This window comes from Caloenas nicobarica, chromosome 8 (genome assembly GCF_036013445.1).
Source record: "Caloenas nicobarica isolate bCalNic1 chromosome 8, bCalNic1.hap1, whole genome shotgun sequence".
NCBI lineage: Eukaryota > Metazoa > Chordata > Aves > Columbiformes > Columbidae > Caloenas > Caloenas nicobarica.
The window spans coordinates 13623791-13637860 of record NC_088252.1 but is presented as its reverse complement, the minus strand read 5'-3'; the positions used below and the strand labels follow the sequence as shown (position 1 = coordinate 13637860).

Below are 14070 nucleotides of genomic sequence, written 5' to 3'. Positions count from 1 at the left end.
ACTATTAAGCACAAAACATCTTACAAGAGGTATGAGAATTGCCATTAGGGAATAAAGATACTGAAAAGGGTATTGCATAATAAAGCTGTTACAAAATAAAATCTAATAGGTGTGCTCCTTTAGCGCTCTAGCTACTTGGCTTGAGCCTTTTATAATCACCAATAAGCATTTTATAAAAGCTAAAATCAAAATTAATTATTGAAAAGTATGGCTAACCTACAATGCTAAGTGATTTTCTACCCTGAGGATTTTTATCTATTACATGAAATACACAATGGATTCTGCAGATAGAATGTTCCTGTGGCAAACTATCTCTAGTCTCACTTCACACAGAACACTGCCATTTATCACTTCTCCATTTATAAACAGCTACAAGATGAAAGTAATAGTTTTAAAGAAGTTAATAGTAGCTGAAGTGATCTTCTTCCTACTGTAAAGTTAGGATTCTCCCAGTCCCCAGCTGATTTTAGTACCTACTTTGTGCTCCTCAAAACCTCATCTAGTCTGTGCCAGGTGTGAATACACAGCATTTAAGAAAAGAACAACTTACTTTCTAATAGCGAAGCTAACAAAATCTGTTTTTATGTTACAGGGAGAAAGAAAAATATAAACAATAAACTCTGCAGGTTTCTAAAACAGATTCTTCATAATATAAACAGATACAAGCTGTATTCTCATTGTTAATGCATCTATTCGATACTCGTTCTAAGAAAGTCTTTACAGTACACATGCATTCTCCATATTCTCCATTTTCCAGATCATCTTTCAGTTCTCATTAGCAGACAGACTTCTCTCTTAATTCTCACATTTGCAACAATTTATATAATCTTATAACGAAGTTTCCCATCAAGAAAAACATGGAAAAAATAGGTATGTATTTTTTTAAGCTAAATATGTACTTTTTCAATAGACATTTTAGATCCTGCTTCTGAAAGCATTGCCTCTTAGGCTATGTGAACATAGCACGTAAGATTTTGCCCAGCACATTTACAAAATTCTAACAACATAAAACCTGTAGATAACACAAGTATAACAGCAGGCCATCATCCAGCACTGTAGTTAAGTACAGCTTTTGCTTTTAGAAACAGTTCACAGGAGGCCAGATCCCATTTAATTTTATGTTTTTATTACAATCTGCCCACACCTCCAAGTATAAACACTGTACCCTCCCCATTTCTCATCCCTCCTCCCCTCCCACCCACAGAAAGTTTGCATGATAAGAGACCAAGGTGCAGCGATTCAAAGCTACATCAATGCCTAACACAGAGAATGGGCCTGGAGAAGGGAAAGCCTAACATGAACAAAAAGTTGAACAGCCTCTTAGCTCAAAAATATTAATAAATAAAATAAGTAATAAAAAAAAATTTCCCCATTTTGAAGAATTTCCACAACAGAGAAATAAATTCAATAAAATAATGTAAAAGCTGTCCTTTTGAAGTAAAATCAGTTTTAGAAAACATTAGTGAACTGTAGGTTGCAATTAGTGCACCTACACTTAAGGAGGATGTCTCAGAGCCTCAGGCTTGCTGTTCTTTTATTGTTCCTCATGCATGCCATGAATATGGCTTGTTATTGATACATCACATATATACCTTATACATACACATGATGCATCTCTGCAGAGGCCTTTTTTAAAAAAATGAACAAAACCATTACTCTGGTGTCACGAATATTCCCTGCAATTAAAATGGAGAAATATGAAGCAAAGATTTACTTGTAAAGCTTATCATGGTAGGTACCAGACTGTCCAACTGTTGTTACAGTAAAATAACATGGTAGTAAAGAAAACCCATCCACTGGATTCCCAAGGTGCTTTTGTCTTGATAGTCAAACTAGTGAAAACTGGCACAGAGCTACCACTGTGCTGACAGCTCCAAGCACCATAGTATGTCTGAAATACACAGTACTTCCAAACAAACTATGAATTCCTTCAGAGATCTGGATCACCAGTGGGGCAAGAAAACAACATCTTCATTTTCTGTTCAGATTTTATTTGAAATCTAATTCAAATTGTCAAAGCTACAAAAAGGGGGAACATTTGAGTTATTTCTGCTATGTCACAACATTCTAAAACAAAATATCACTACTGCCAGCAGATCAGTTACACACATTTCTGATGAAACTTCTAAACACAAAAATGTTTCATTTGGGAAATAGTCACGATGAAGATATTTTGTACAATATAAAACAATGACAGGTCTACAGATGCCAATACTCGTGAGTATACACGTGCATTCACAAAAAAAAAAAAAAAAAATCAGGAATGCTTTTTTGTTTTTTTTAAACAGACTGTTCAGGCACAAAAACAAAACCGCATTTCCAGTAAGTGACAGCATCATAAAAAATATTAACATTGTCAGTGTTTGCTTTTCTTTGACTTCTTGTGAGATCTGTGAGGAGAACGGGACTGAGACCTGGATTTTTTCCCTGACTTTTTAGGGGATCTGGATCGTGATCTTCTTGATCTTTTGGGTGTCCTGGAGCCAGACGGCGACCTGCCAAAGAAGAAAAAAAAAAAGTCAAATACTAACTGATAATACCAACTTTTTCTATCTGGCATTCGCTTATTGAGCTAAACAAGGTAGAAAACATTTTTTCTCTACTAAGGGGAAGAATGGTATCGTGCTTTTGACAAAAAGGCAATTTTCGCTTTATAAGGTTTTTAATATATTTTGGGCTTAAGTGCTTAGAATCCAGAAGTAAAATAACACTAGCTCATATCTTTCTTAAACCAACATAAGGAATTCACAACCTTCCACATATGCCCCAAACACCTTGGCTCTTGTATTAATAGCAGTCTATATCCATACAGAAGAGAACAGAAATGAAAAATTACATTGAATTGTGTTATGCTGAAATACTTCTGATTCTCATTAAACATGTTCCGCTTGTGATGTAACCCCACAGAAAAAGAATGGAAACTGAATAAAATTACTGCCATCTAACCCACACCTAATACATTAACCTGATATAATCTAAATTGAATGACCATCATATTAACTTTAAAAGAATCTCAAATACTTTTCTATTTCTACTTGAATTCCTAACTTATAGCATAAGAATCCGATTACTATAAATATGTACTATGATCTTCTCAACAGCAAAGGAATTTTCCTCAGCATGTCTGAGGAATCTTATATCAATAAGATATTCTACACCTCTAAAGGAAGTGCAAGCTGAACTTCTGAGTTCTGAGCTACAAAAGCGTCAATACAATAATAAAGTCTCACTCTGAGTTTAGCATTAACTGGAGACAAATATTTGTGTCAGTCTAGAGAACAGGTAATACCTACTTTGGAAATGAAAAACCATAAGCAGCATCTAATCTAGATTTCTTTTCATTAAAAAAGAAACCACAGGACAGGAGCTTCATATAAGCAAATTACCATTGAAAGACTGCACGCTCACTATAATTCTAGAAGTTCTATGGGCTACAGAAGATTTGCTGTTAGAAAATAAAAAGCTAATAAAGAAACAAGGTACTTTGGTTAAAGCGCTATTTCTCAAAATTATCGGTAAACGGGTAAACAAGAACACAGAAGTGAACAGCCTTGTTAACAGCAGGCAAGGAGGAGGCTTTGTGTATCAAATATGCTCTGCTAAAAAACACGCAAACAAAAGAAACCAACCAAAACCACACCTATGTACTTAACTTTTCTACAACCTGACATAGAGAAGATACCAGCTTACCGTTTGCCCTTTTTGCTGACATCTCTTGGAGAATCTTTATGTGATGATCGAGAACGTGAACTCTCTTTGTGGGACCGTTCAGAGCGCTCTGAGCGTTCCGATTTTGGTGACGGAGATTTTGCTCGTCTGCTGCCACTGCTGCGGGACGGGCTGGGTGAAGCACTATGTCGTCTTTTCCTTTGTAAAGAAAGCAAATGCAGTTATGTACATACACATGCTGAGAAGTAAAACTGTGTATTAAGAAAAATCGATTCCTTTCCGCAGATGTTTTCTTTTGCCAACATAACGTTAGATCATTTTAAGTAATTAAAGAGTAGTAGGCTTTTTATGACTTAAAAAATAAATCAAGTTCAACATGTGCACCAGACTTTCTCTGGTTTAAAAAAAAAAATAAGGCCAGTGACTCATTTTTGTTTACTGCAGTGTAAAAACATTGTTGTAATTTCCTGAAAAGCAAGGCATTTTACCATACCTACACTTAATGCCATGGAAGAGTTGGGCTACACAAGTATTAGAAGATCAGAGTATACAATCAACTATCCTAAAACTAGCTGTTTTGAAGAATTTTCACTATGAGATGAATAACATTTAAGCCACTGCAAATTTCTGGTGTGACTTCAGCATAGTTTTCTGATTAATATACTACAGTCAATTTACTGCTAAAGAGAGCTAAAGAACCTGTTTTCAACTGGTCATTATATTTGGCTTAAATGAGGAAAAGGGAATTCCATTCAAAAAGGCACATGACTTGGGGCAGGATAAAAATCAAGAATGCCTTTAAAATTTTGAAACATGTTTTAATATCCAAAGCATGGGGGTTTCTGCTTTTTTGTTTTGTTTTGTTGTGTTTTGTTGTTGTTGGTTGGTTGTTTTTGTTGGGTGGGATTTTTTGGGGGGTTTGGTTTTTTGCTTTTGTTTGTTTGGGTGGGCTTGTGTTTTTCTGTCAAAATCAGATGTGTAATACAATGTCATTTCAAGGCTACCAAGGTAATACAAAGATAGTAACTGTGAGGTTTTTCCTCGCATCCACTTTACTCCCAGGGAAGCCATACCTCTCTTTCCTTGTTGGTGTACATTCCTCCTTCTCCTTCTTTTCTTTGGACCTCGATTCAGATTTATCCTTGTCCTTTTTGTCTCTGTCCCGTTCTCTTTCCAACTCTTTTTCTTTTTCCTAAATTATTAGAAGCATTCATGATTTCAGATGAGGTGTGACTAATTATTAAGTAAAGACACGCTAATGACAAACAGCATAAAAGCACTGAGTACTGAAGGAACAAATGGTCATGCCACACCCACTCTCCAAATCCTTACTACTGCTTTGTACACAGCAGAAACATTTATTTTAACACAAACACTGACAAAAACATCAAAGATGTCACCTTATGTGAGAAAGTCCGAGTATCTAATTGGATATAAACAGTCTTCAATTTTACAAATGTTCAGAGAAACATTACAGCTGTAATAGATTTTCTAAACGAAATTAAACATGAAAGAATACCAGGAACCTTTCTAGGTAAAACATATGCATTCATCTTCATTAATCCAGATTGAAAATTGAGGTAATTTCATAACTACAAGACATTTAAAGACGAAACAAAAATACAAGACTCTGCAATAACATCTACTCTGTCAAAAAACCCCACAAATATGGTCCATTTCCATATACCAGCAGGACCATTCTGAAAGAAAATATATACCCCATGCACACCTCATTTGTCTGTCAAATAGTTAGAAAACTAATTATGCAGAAATAAACCTAAACCATCAGCAAGTCTGTGTACAGAGATCAGGAAATGTGCTTCCTTAAGTACTGGCATAAATTCCTTCCATGGCAAAAAATAAACAATTCCCTGCATATGCCATGAAGACGACAAAGAGGGGTGATTCAGCTAAATGAAAGAAAGAGGGGAAAAAGAAAAGGACGGAGGGAGATAATTACACAAGTGCAGGAAATACCACGACAGCTGCACTAATCTAGTCTCACATTTTATTTACATGTAAGACTTAGCAGTAAAATTTTAAAGCGTCCCCTATTGTTACACCTACTATTGCAAACTATTGTTAGACTACACTAAAATCAATGGGCTCTTAAGATGTGCCCACCTTATTTCATTGCATAACTAATTATTTCATTCTGATAAATAAGAATAAACAGTATTTTAAATAGCTATGAGTTCCAGCTCTCTTAACAGTATACAACACTACCAGGAAATCTACTCTCGGAAACCTTACTCTGTAGTAAATTAGAAAAAAAACAATGACCAACCATCAAGTTTGTGGGAAATGCAATCAGAACTAGTATTACATTATTATACAAACCAAAATTATTATGGCATTAAAGCAAAATATAAAGTCCTTTCCTTAACAATGGGGTTACTATTGTTTTAAAGAAGATCTGTTAAGATTATACTGAAATTTTTCTTAACTAAATATTATGTTCATTAGTGAAAAATGAAAACAGAAAAGATAAGAATTAAAAATCTTAAAATATTGCAATCTGGTTGAACTAATCCAACACATGGCATCTAACAAAGTATCAGGATTACGATTTCTGTTTTTTCAAGCTACTGTCTCACTAAACATTCTGTGCTTACTGCACGAATCAATTCTTTCTCCAACTACAGAAAACACTGGGTAAGTGGGAAGTTTTAGGATACGATTATAGTTAAAAGTTACTTATAAAAGTTACTTATAAAAATTGAAGTCTTAACTGTTAACATCAACCTCCAATCCATCAAGGATCTGCTTTCTTAATTTTTCCAAGTCTCTCTCTTCAAGGTACTGTGCAAAATTACTTTAGTGAATTAGTCAGATATTGAGCACCCAATAACGCAATGAACAAATGACAGAAAAACACCTGGTGAAAACTGCCTATTTGTTTTTAGCTTCCAAGAACCTGCATGGGTACCTCACTTCATCATTCATCTGCCAGGCCATGATTAGAGAAGCAACTGCCACTTAGTGTCTCTCACTGAATGTGTTGTCCAAACAGGTTACATGTTCTTTTGTTATGTTTCAAATATTCAAGACCACATGACATCGCTTATATGATGGTAACTTTTAAAGCTGCTCTGACTTCATAGTCCAGAGAGGACTACTGAAAACGGCAATGAAATGGTACAGAACTATTCACTTTTGGGTGACAGTGTGAGCTGGAATTACCCAGGAAATCTTAGACACTGGAGAATCAGAAGCACATATGCTGCTTAATCCTATTTTTTTCTCTTCCTTTGGAAGCCTTTAGCACAATGGATCAATTGCTAAAAGCAAAATGAAGAGTCTGATTAACATCTTCAATTGACAGCTCTCCCTTTCCTTTCCCACACCTAACAGGTTGTTTTATGTATTAGATCCAGAAGTGACCTATTCAAGGTTTCAATACACTCTAATGATACCCATCTGCACAGTGTGAAATACATTATTTTGACTAAAAAGAGAGATTATATCTACCCTGCAGAAAGCATTTGGATTTAGACATGCAGTTTGACATTGCAGTAGAATTTTAACGAGAACCATGTGTTGTTACGCTTAATGCCACCTTACATTTGATAAACTCAACAGAAGCCTATCACAGAATCAGAGCCAAACACAAAGAACATTTCTTACCCTCTGGAGCAGCTTGTCTCTATAGTGTTCAACCTGTTCCTGAAAACTCTGGCCTGGTTTCTTGGGTCTTTTCCCAGACTCTAACTCATCCTGAAACTTCATCACCTTAAGCTGTGAAAATAATACTGACCATTAGGTTATTTGGCTTACGATTATCGTTACGCAGGTGGCTGAAAATGAAATTTCCATGATTTATAATCTGTTCTTCATCCTTTCGATACAAATTTGTGCACAAAAAGACACTAACTTTATTTAAACTGGATCAAAGCAACAAAACCGCATACTTGTCTCCAGGCACCTGCAGTTGTTTACAGACATGTTAAGAACTAAAAATAAAGGGATTTTTGTCTGTTATTCTACTAAATTCTGTTTCCATCATTAGAACATTGAACCCTTGTATTTCTCAGATCATTATCCATTTTTTTTCTTTAAAATGAGATCATTTGCTGCAGGTGTCTTAATATGCTGTTTCAACTTCTCTTGCCTACCCCAAGTTTTACTTCAGAAACTGACTTTTTTCCATTCAACCCCAAATATTAAAATCAAATTACTGAAATAATTAGGACATAAAACAAATGCATCTCCTCTTCAGGGATGTTTGCACAAACTGGATGATTTGAAGTAATTTGTTTTTACTAACATAATACTCTTTCATGTACTATCAAGCTTAGCAATGAAATTCAGCTCACTAGCGCTGCTAAATGTAACACTAAATGTACCACAACAATATCCTCAACTGAGTCACAAAGTTAAGCAAATGTCAGAATTTTTGCACGTGGGTATTTTTTCTGTCTAGAGAAACTAAAATCTTTCTCTAAGTTGATTCTCATTATAAAACTTCACTCACATCTCTTAAGATTTGTCAATTCTTTATCCTTACTGCCATGGCCTTTTACAAACAACCCTTCAACTTTTTTGTATGAGGAGGTGTCTCTTTTTCAGGGTGGTGTGGAAGAGCTTGGTAAGAAGTCATGTTGTATTTGTCAGTCCTCTTCCAAATGCTTATGCTCTGACCCCTTTTTATTTCCTGTTTTAATAACGACCTACGCAGTCCTATATACAAGTAGATTTCTCCAGTGCTTGAGGTTTCATTTTTAGCGAACACACAAAACATTTTTCTCTTGAGAAATATTTAACTCTTCCACACTGAAAACACTCAGAGGAAAAGACTTTGCAACTGCATTCATTTTGATTATCTGACAGGATTCCTATTCTCCAGGTCCTCAATTCCCTAATTATGAAGCAGGCACAAAAATCAAACCCTCAAGTTTTTTCTTCCTTCTCAAAAGTAAGAAGCCAGACTGGATATGAAGATACCATGTATTGTAATCAGCCCTTCCAATTACTGACTGAGCATTTTGCTCACAAAACCAAACTAATCACAAGAACAAATGTGTTAAGAAATATAAAACCCAGGCAGGGATAAGCACTACTCTGAACAGGATCCACTTCCCCTTCATTTACAGAGCTTATGCCAACAACGTATTTTTCATTTTATTCTCAAACACAGTGGAACAACTCTGCTATCTTGTACCACGGTAAGTTTCTGACAAATGTTCTGCTTACTTCCTTCATTTACAGAGTACGTTCTATCTGTGCTTCAGCATTTTCTATTTTTGCTTATAATTCGGGCAATTAAATAGCAGCCAATGGAAAACTGACATCAACTGTCACATACCACCCCACCTTCTATAAAGGCATTTTTTTACATGCCTCCATCCCCGCTTCAAATGCAGAAGTTTCAAAAGCAGGAATACCTCTTGGAACCATGTATTAAGTGTCTCCCTGCACCACCTGTTCTGGTAAGAAATCAAGATTGCATTCTCTACCATCGTGTAAACTCCAAGGCCATTAGCTGCTTGCATAGCTCATTCTGAACAAAGGAAGTAAAGAGTAGGCTGAGCTGATCTAGAAGGTATGAACATGCCCATAACGCTCACAAAACTTCTACTTTGTTTTCTGAGTTAAATCAACCAGATAATTTAAAAAGCAAACAAATAACCACCAGAAAAAAAAAAAAAAAAAAAGAAAAAACCCACCGCATCCTCACAAGATTTCATTTTCACTTCTTGACATTTTTAGCCAACAAAGTTGTGACACTATCTCTGTTCAACCATATTTCAAACGCAAGGAACCACAAGTCTATAGCCCAAAGAAATTAAGGAAAACTAGGAAACTGATCAACAGGCTTTACTTGACTTAATAAACTAATCTGGATGCAAAGAAAAGCTGAACTTCTAGCAGCCTGTTTCATGCATGTCACACAACCCACCGCTGGCATGAAATGTAAAATGCCAAGAGACACTCTTTGCATGTCACCTTTCCAATAACTGTGGGCAGAGGTGGGGGAAAGGTGGTCATAAGCACGTGCCTAGAGGAGGAGAGTGCCATAGGAAAGCCTGTACACTAACCATTGCCTCAACACCCCCCCAGGCTCCAGCTACGTTGTCACCATATGATCTCCTGAGACAGCTGTGGTCTTTTACACACCAATCATGAGCAGATCTCTCTTCTGCATACTCCTGTGCCACCCTTTGAACCCATGAAAACTGGCTGCTTTTAGAAAGATGCTGTGGGTAGACGAAATCAGCTTTAGTACATCCCCTCAAAAAGGAGATTAAGTGTTACAGAATGCCAAGATGATATCAATAGCTCATTACAGAAAGACCATTCTCTTCCACCTTCCTTCCCCGCTCCTGCAGTCCAAGCAAGGGGTTCCCCTCCACCTGCCCTTTCAGCAGCTGCTGTGCTTGGCTGAGCCTTCCACAAGCCAGATCAATCCACTAATCCAACAGAATCCCACTCCTCGCCTTCAATATCTTTTTCCCTGCATTTGTGAGATGTATTGGCTCAGGGGAAGAAAGAGCAAGTGCCAGAGCTCACAGGTAGGATCAGGATATTTGCTTTCGGCAGAGGTGAGCAGTGAGATCCGCTCATCCTATGCCATCATGTATAACAGCTTTTGCTACTTGCTCCAAAACATCACCACTGTAACTACGTTTTAAAAGAAAAGGAATTACTTAGGTCCCAAAGCCCAGGAAAGAATTCTCTAAAGAATTCTACTGCTCAGAATTACTATATAAACTTACATGTTTGGCTGTCTCCCTTCACCATGTTACCATTCATAGCATATTTGCCATAGTGAACACTCTATTGATCTCTTCATGTAGAATATATGATGTTTATACCCCTATCATGCAGTTCCAGATACACCATCAGGAGAAAGAGATCCTTAAAACTTAGGCTTAAATCTGCTTAAGCATCTAGTGATTAATTTTCTAAGCATTCCACTTCATAAACTTGCCTTTAGAAAGAACTAATATATCCTCATTGCATTGGTTAATTATTCCCATCCAACAGACAAGACCTATTAAACCTGTTCATCCTTAGGAGTAGATATGTTGTATCTAGACTACCTCTGGAGTCATTAATACATGTGGTAATATAGATGGGGAAAATTTTTCAAAACCCTGTGCCAAAACTTTGCAATACTAATTCTTAAGACACAACACTCTCCCAGGGCAGAGAAACTTCAGAGATTTTCAGAGACTGCAATGCAGAACTGTCCAATATCATTGGAGTTCCCATGAACAATCTCTACTAAACACTCCAATGCATGGACCATATTTTTCACTAACTATGAGGACATATCTCTCATAAGTTCAAGATAAACAGCTCTACAACATGCCTCTTGTCTATTGGTTCTCATCTTGAAATTTCCCCGTCTCAGTTGAGAGTTTAAAAGATTCAGCCATTCCTAGAAGTTGAGGTCTTGATTACAGACTAACCAGTAAGCAGCAAGCTACAGACAAGAGCAAAATCTTGCTATGATGGTTCATGGAAACCACAGACTGATGCAAACTGAAGCCCTGCCCATAGCTTTTTGCATTTTGACACAAGTAAGTGTTGCTGTGGGTAGTCTCCCTTGCTCAAAATGAATCTATTTTCTAAACCTGTTCTTGGTTTTCTAAATTTCTGCTGATACTGAGTCCACACACAGTGGTCTTCGCGGGGGGCAGGGGGGAGGAGAAAAAGGTTACTCCACATTTACACAGGTCAGAACCTAAGCAGCCAGGTTTAAACACAACTTATTTGAGGTAAATTAGCTGCATACTACATACTAGGACTAACTAGGAAGGTATCGCCAGATGCTTGATGAAAGATAGGAATTTCTGTTCAATATGTAATTGCATTCAAATATAGACTGATTACAGACAGGATAGACATCCAAGCAAACCAAAGTGTTTCCGTTTTTCTTAAAACAGCCTCACTGCAACAAGTCCAGACTTTGCCAAAAGCAAAGTATTTCTTTGAAAGCCTGAGTTTTCCAGTGAGTCTATGAGCAGTGGAATTTCTGCAGCTATGGTGTTATCAACAACAGATGACAGCGACACTGGTGTACACATGTGAAATACCTCTTCAGTGGTAACACACATCTGGCATGCTCCGCCACACTTGTGGGATGCCACGTGTCTTGGAGCTAAGCAATTCCTCGCTTTTTTCTTTGTGTAAAACAAAAGTAGATTCAAAAATAGACCAGAATCTGCTGAATTTAGTTATTATCTTCTAAGGAACAACTACTATAAATAACAGAACTATTGGTCAAGCAAGAGCAGATTTGTCTCACCTGTTATTATTAAGCCACAATGAGTAAGATATTTAATTGGATATCTTGTTGCCATTTTGCAGTGGCCACAAATCAGCAAGGTACAGAAACCTCCACAGACTATAAAGACCAAAGTGTTATATTGTTTTAGTGATGGTTACAAGCCTCAGATATCCCCTATGACTTGATGAACAAATACATAACAGTGAGTATTCTGCATACTAAGCACCACAATCTGAGAAGGAAAGAATGGAAATTGTATGGAATTTCAATTTCTTGACAAAGGTATACAGGGCCTTGAAATCCAGAACACACAGAGGACAATGCTGCTTCATTTTGTCTACCAGTTTTTGTATACTTTGAAGACAAAAAGCTTAATGAACAATTTAGGCAACATAAAATTCCCATTTTTCTAACACTTCATAGCACTGAGGTCTCTTTACAAAGAGGTACACACATTTCTTTTATATGTCCCTGGGGCAGGGAAAAAGAAGATACACGTGCACAGCACTGTAAAGACCATTCTGAGATCTGAGTTACAATGAAAAGCAAAGCACTAATCTTTCCACACTTAAAAAAGAACAATAAAGAAGTCACTGTTCTTTGGTGTTACAAAAAAGCTCTGCTCTTGCTAAGTTCCAGAAAGAATTCAAACTTCAGCAAGGTTAGCAAGGGTATGGGGGCAGGCGAACGAGGCGTTAATAACCTGCCTTCCGGTCACATGGCTGTGGCCAAAGTTTGTTTCTTACTGCACTTTCTTCTCCCAGCTGACTACTAAGTGTGCCAAGAGAAAGAGTTGTTGTTTGCATGCATGGATTTAAAAAAAAATGCATTAAAAAAAATGTGTTTCAGCTTCCCTGGTAGTCACTGTGTAAACCGACAATCAGACTTTGCCTTTTTTTTTTTGCCAAAGATTTTACAGGACATTTTTAACAGTGTATATTAGATGGCATAATTGTTAAAGCTGGTAACTGTTGGGTTTTTTTGTTGTGTTGTTTTTTTGTTTCTTTGTTTGTTTTTCCTCAGTTCCTCCCCTCAAATTTAATAATGGATGTGTTCCTTGGCAGGGACTGGGTACATACTAAGAAGAAACTTTGAGCATGAATGCTTTAAAGTAGTACAGGGAGTACTTTCCTGTTGATGACAGACTTGAGAAGAAATTTTACATTTTAAGTACTTCTATATAGTGTCTGAAATACTCTGAAAATGAAAAAAATTACAATCCTTTTCTGGTGACTCCAAAAGTCTGAAACTGAGATGGTAATTTAGTTACCACAAGGAATAAAGATTCCTCAAATATTTACCACCTAAAACTGTTACAGATGGGATACATTTAGGAAACACCTTACAACACTCGTGCAGTGTAAAATTGACAATGGTTAAAGTAAATAACTTCCTAATTTGCCTCCATGACTGCCAGGATCACATCTATAAAACAGATACTCAGTCTGAAAGGAGCCCTTTCTGTAACCGCTACAATCATTATTACAGAAAAATGAAAACTGGTTTCACTTGTACTTCAGTTAGTCTAACATCAAATATATGCTACAGAACTACTGCCATCATGAGTCAAGTCAGACATAAATCCCATTTAGCTCTTCTCAAATTCAGAATTTACTCACTTCAAATGGGTATGTATCGTGAACTCAAACTACTACACAAAGCAAGAGGTTTCTAACTGCTTAGTTACAGTCCATTAATTTTAATAATCTGAATTATTAAACTAACATATTTGGGAGAAACAACAGTTGTGACATTTTAAAATATTATTGCTTGTACATCTTAAAAGAATATTATGGACCTTTGCTATGTCTGATTTTAGCTAACCAATACATTATAGCATAAATGGAGAGGCAGCCACAATTCCACCTTCAAAATATTACCCGAATTATAATGTGTCACTTGGAGATGCTACAACTGCAACAAGTAGTTTAGCATTTCTTATTATCATTTTAATGCACTGAACAGAAGATACAAGAATTTCAGTATTCAACATATCATGAGTTTTAATAATGAATACAAGCTGGAAAGTTGCATGCAATTTTAAATTTTTGCATTGCACTGTGTGACAGAAAGGCTTTGCTGCCAGCTCATGCTAAACTCAAGTTACAGTTACCATCTCAGTCAACCACAAGCTCAGAAACCAGCATGAAGACATCAGAATGTGT

The 14070-nt window shown here is 36.5% G+C and overlaps 1 protein-coding gene across 2 annotated transcripts in view; it reads right to left on the bottom strand.

Annotated features, from left to right (window-relative positions):
* Positions 1–1970: 1970 nt before the first annotated feature.
* U2SURP (U2 snRNP associated SURP domain containing) overlaps positions 1971–14070 on the bottom strand; it is a 46313-nt gene continuing 34213 nt past the window's right edge. For both annotated transcript variants that reach the window (XM_065640055.1, XM_065640056.1), the window contains 4 exons: positions 7297–7407; positions 4743–4861; positions 3691–3867; positions 1971–2495 (listed from right to left, as the gene is read on the bottom strand). In XM_065640055.1, the coding sequence (XP_065496127.1) occupies positions 2357–2495; positions 3691–3867; positions 4743–4861; positions 7297–7407 (546 nt within the window). In that variant the 3' untranslated portion in view covers positions 1971–2356. The remainder of the gene's footprint in view (positions 2496–3690; positions 3868–4742; positions 4862–7296; positions 7408–14070) is intronic.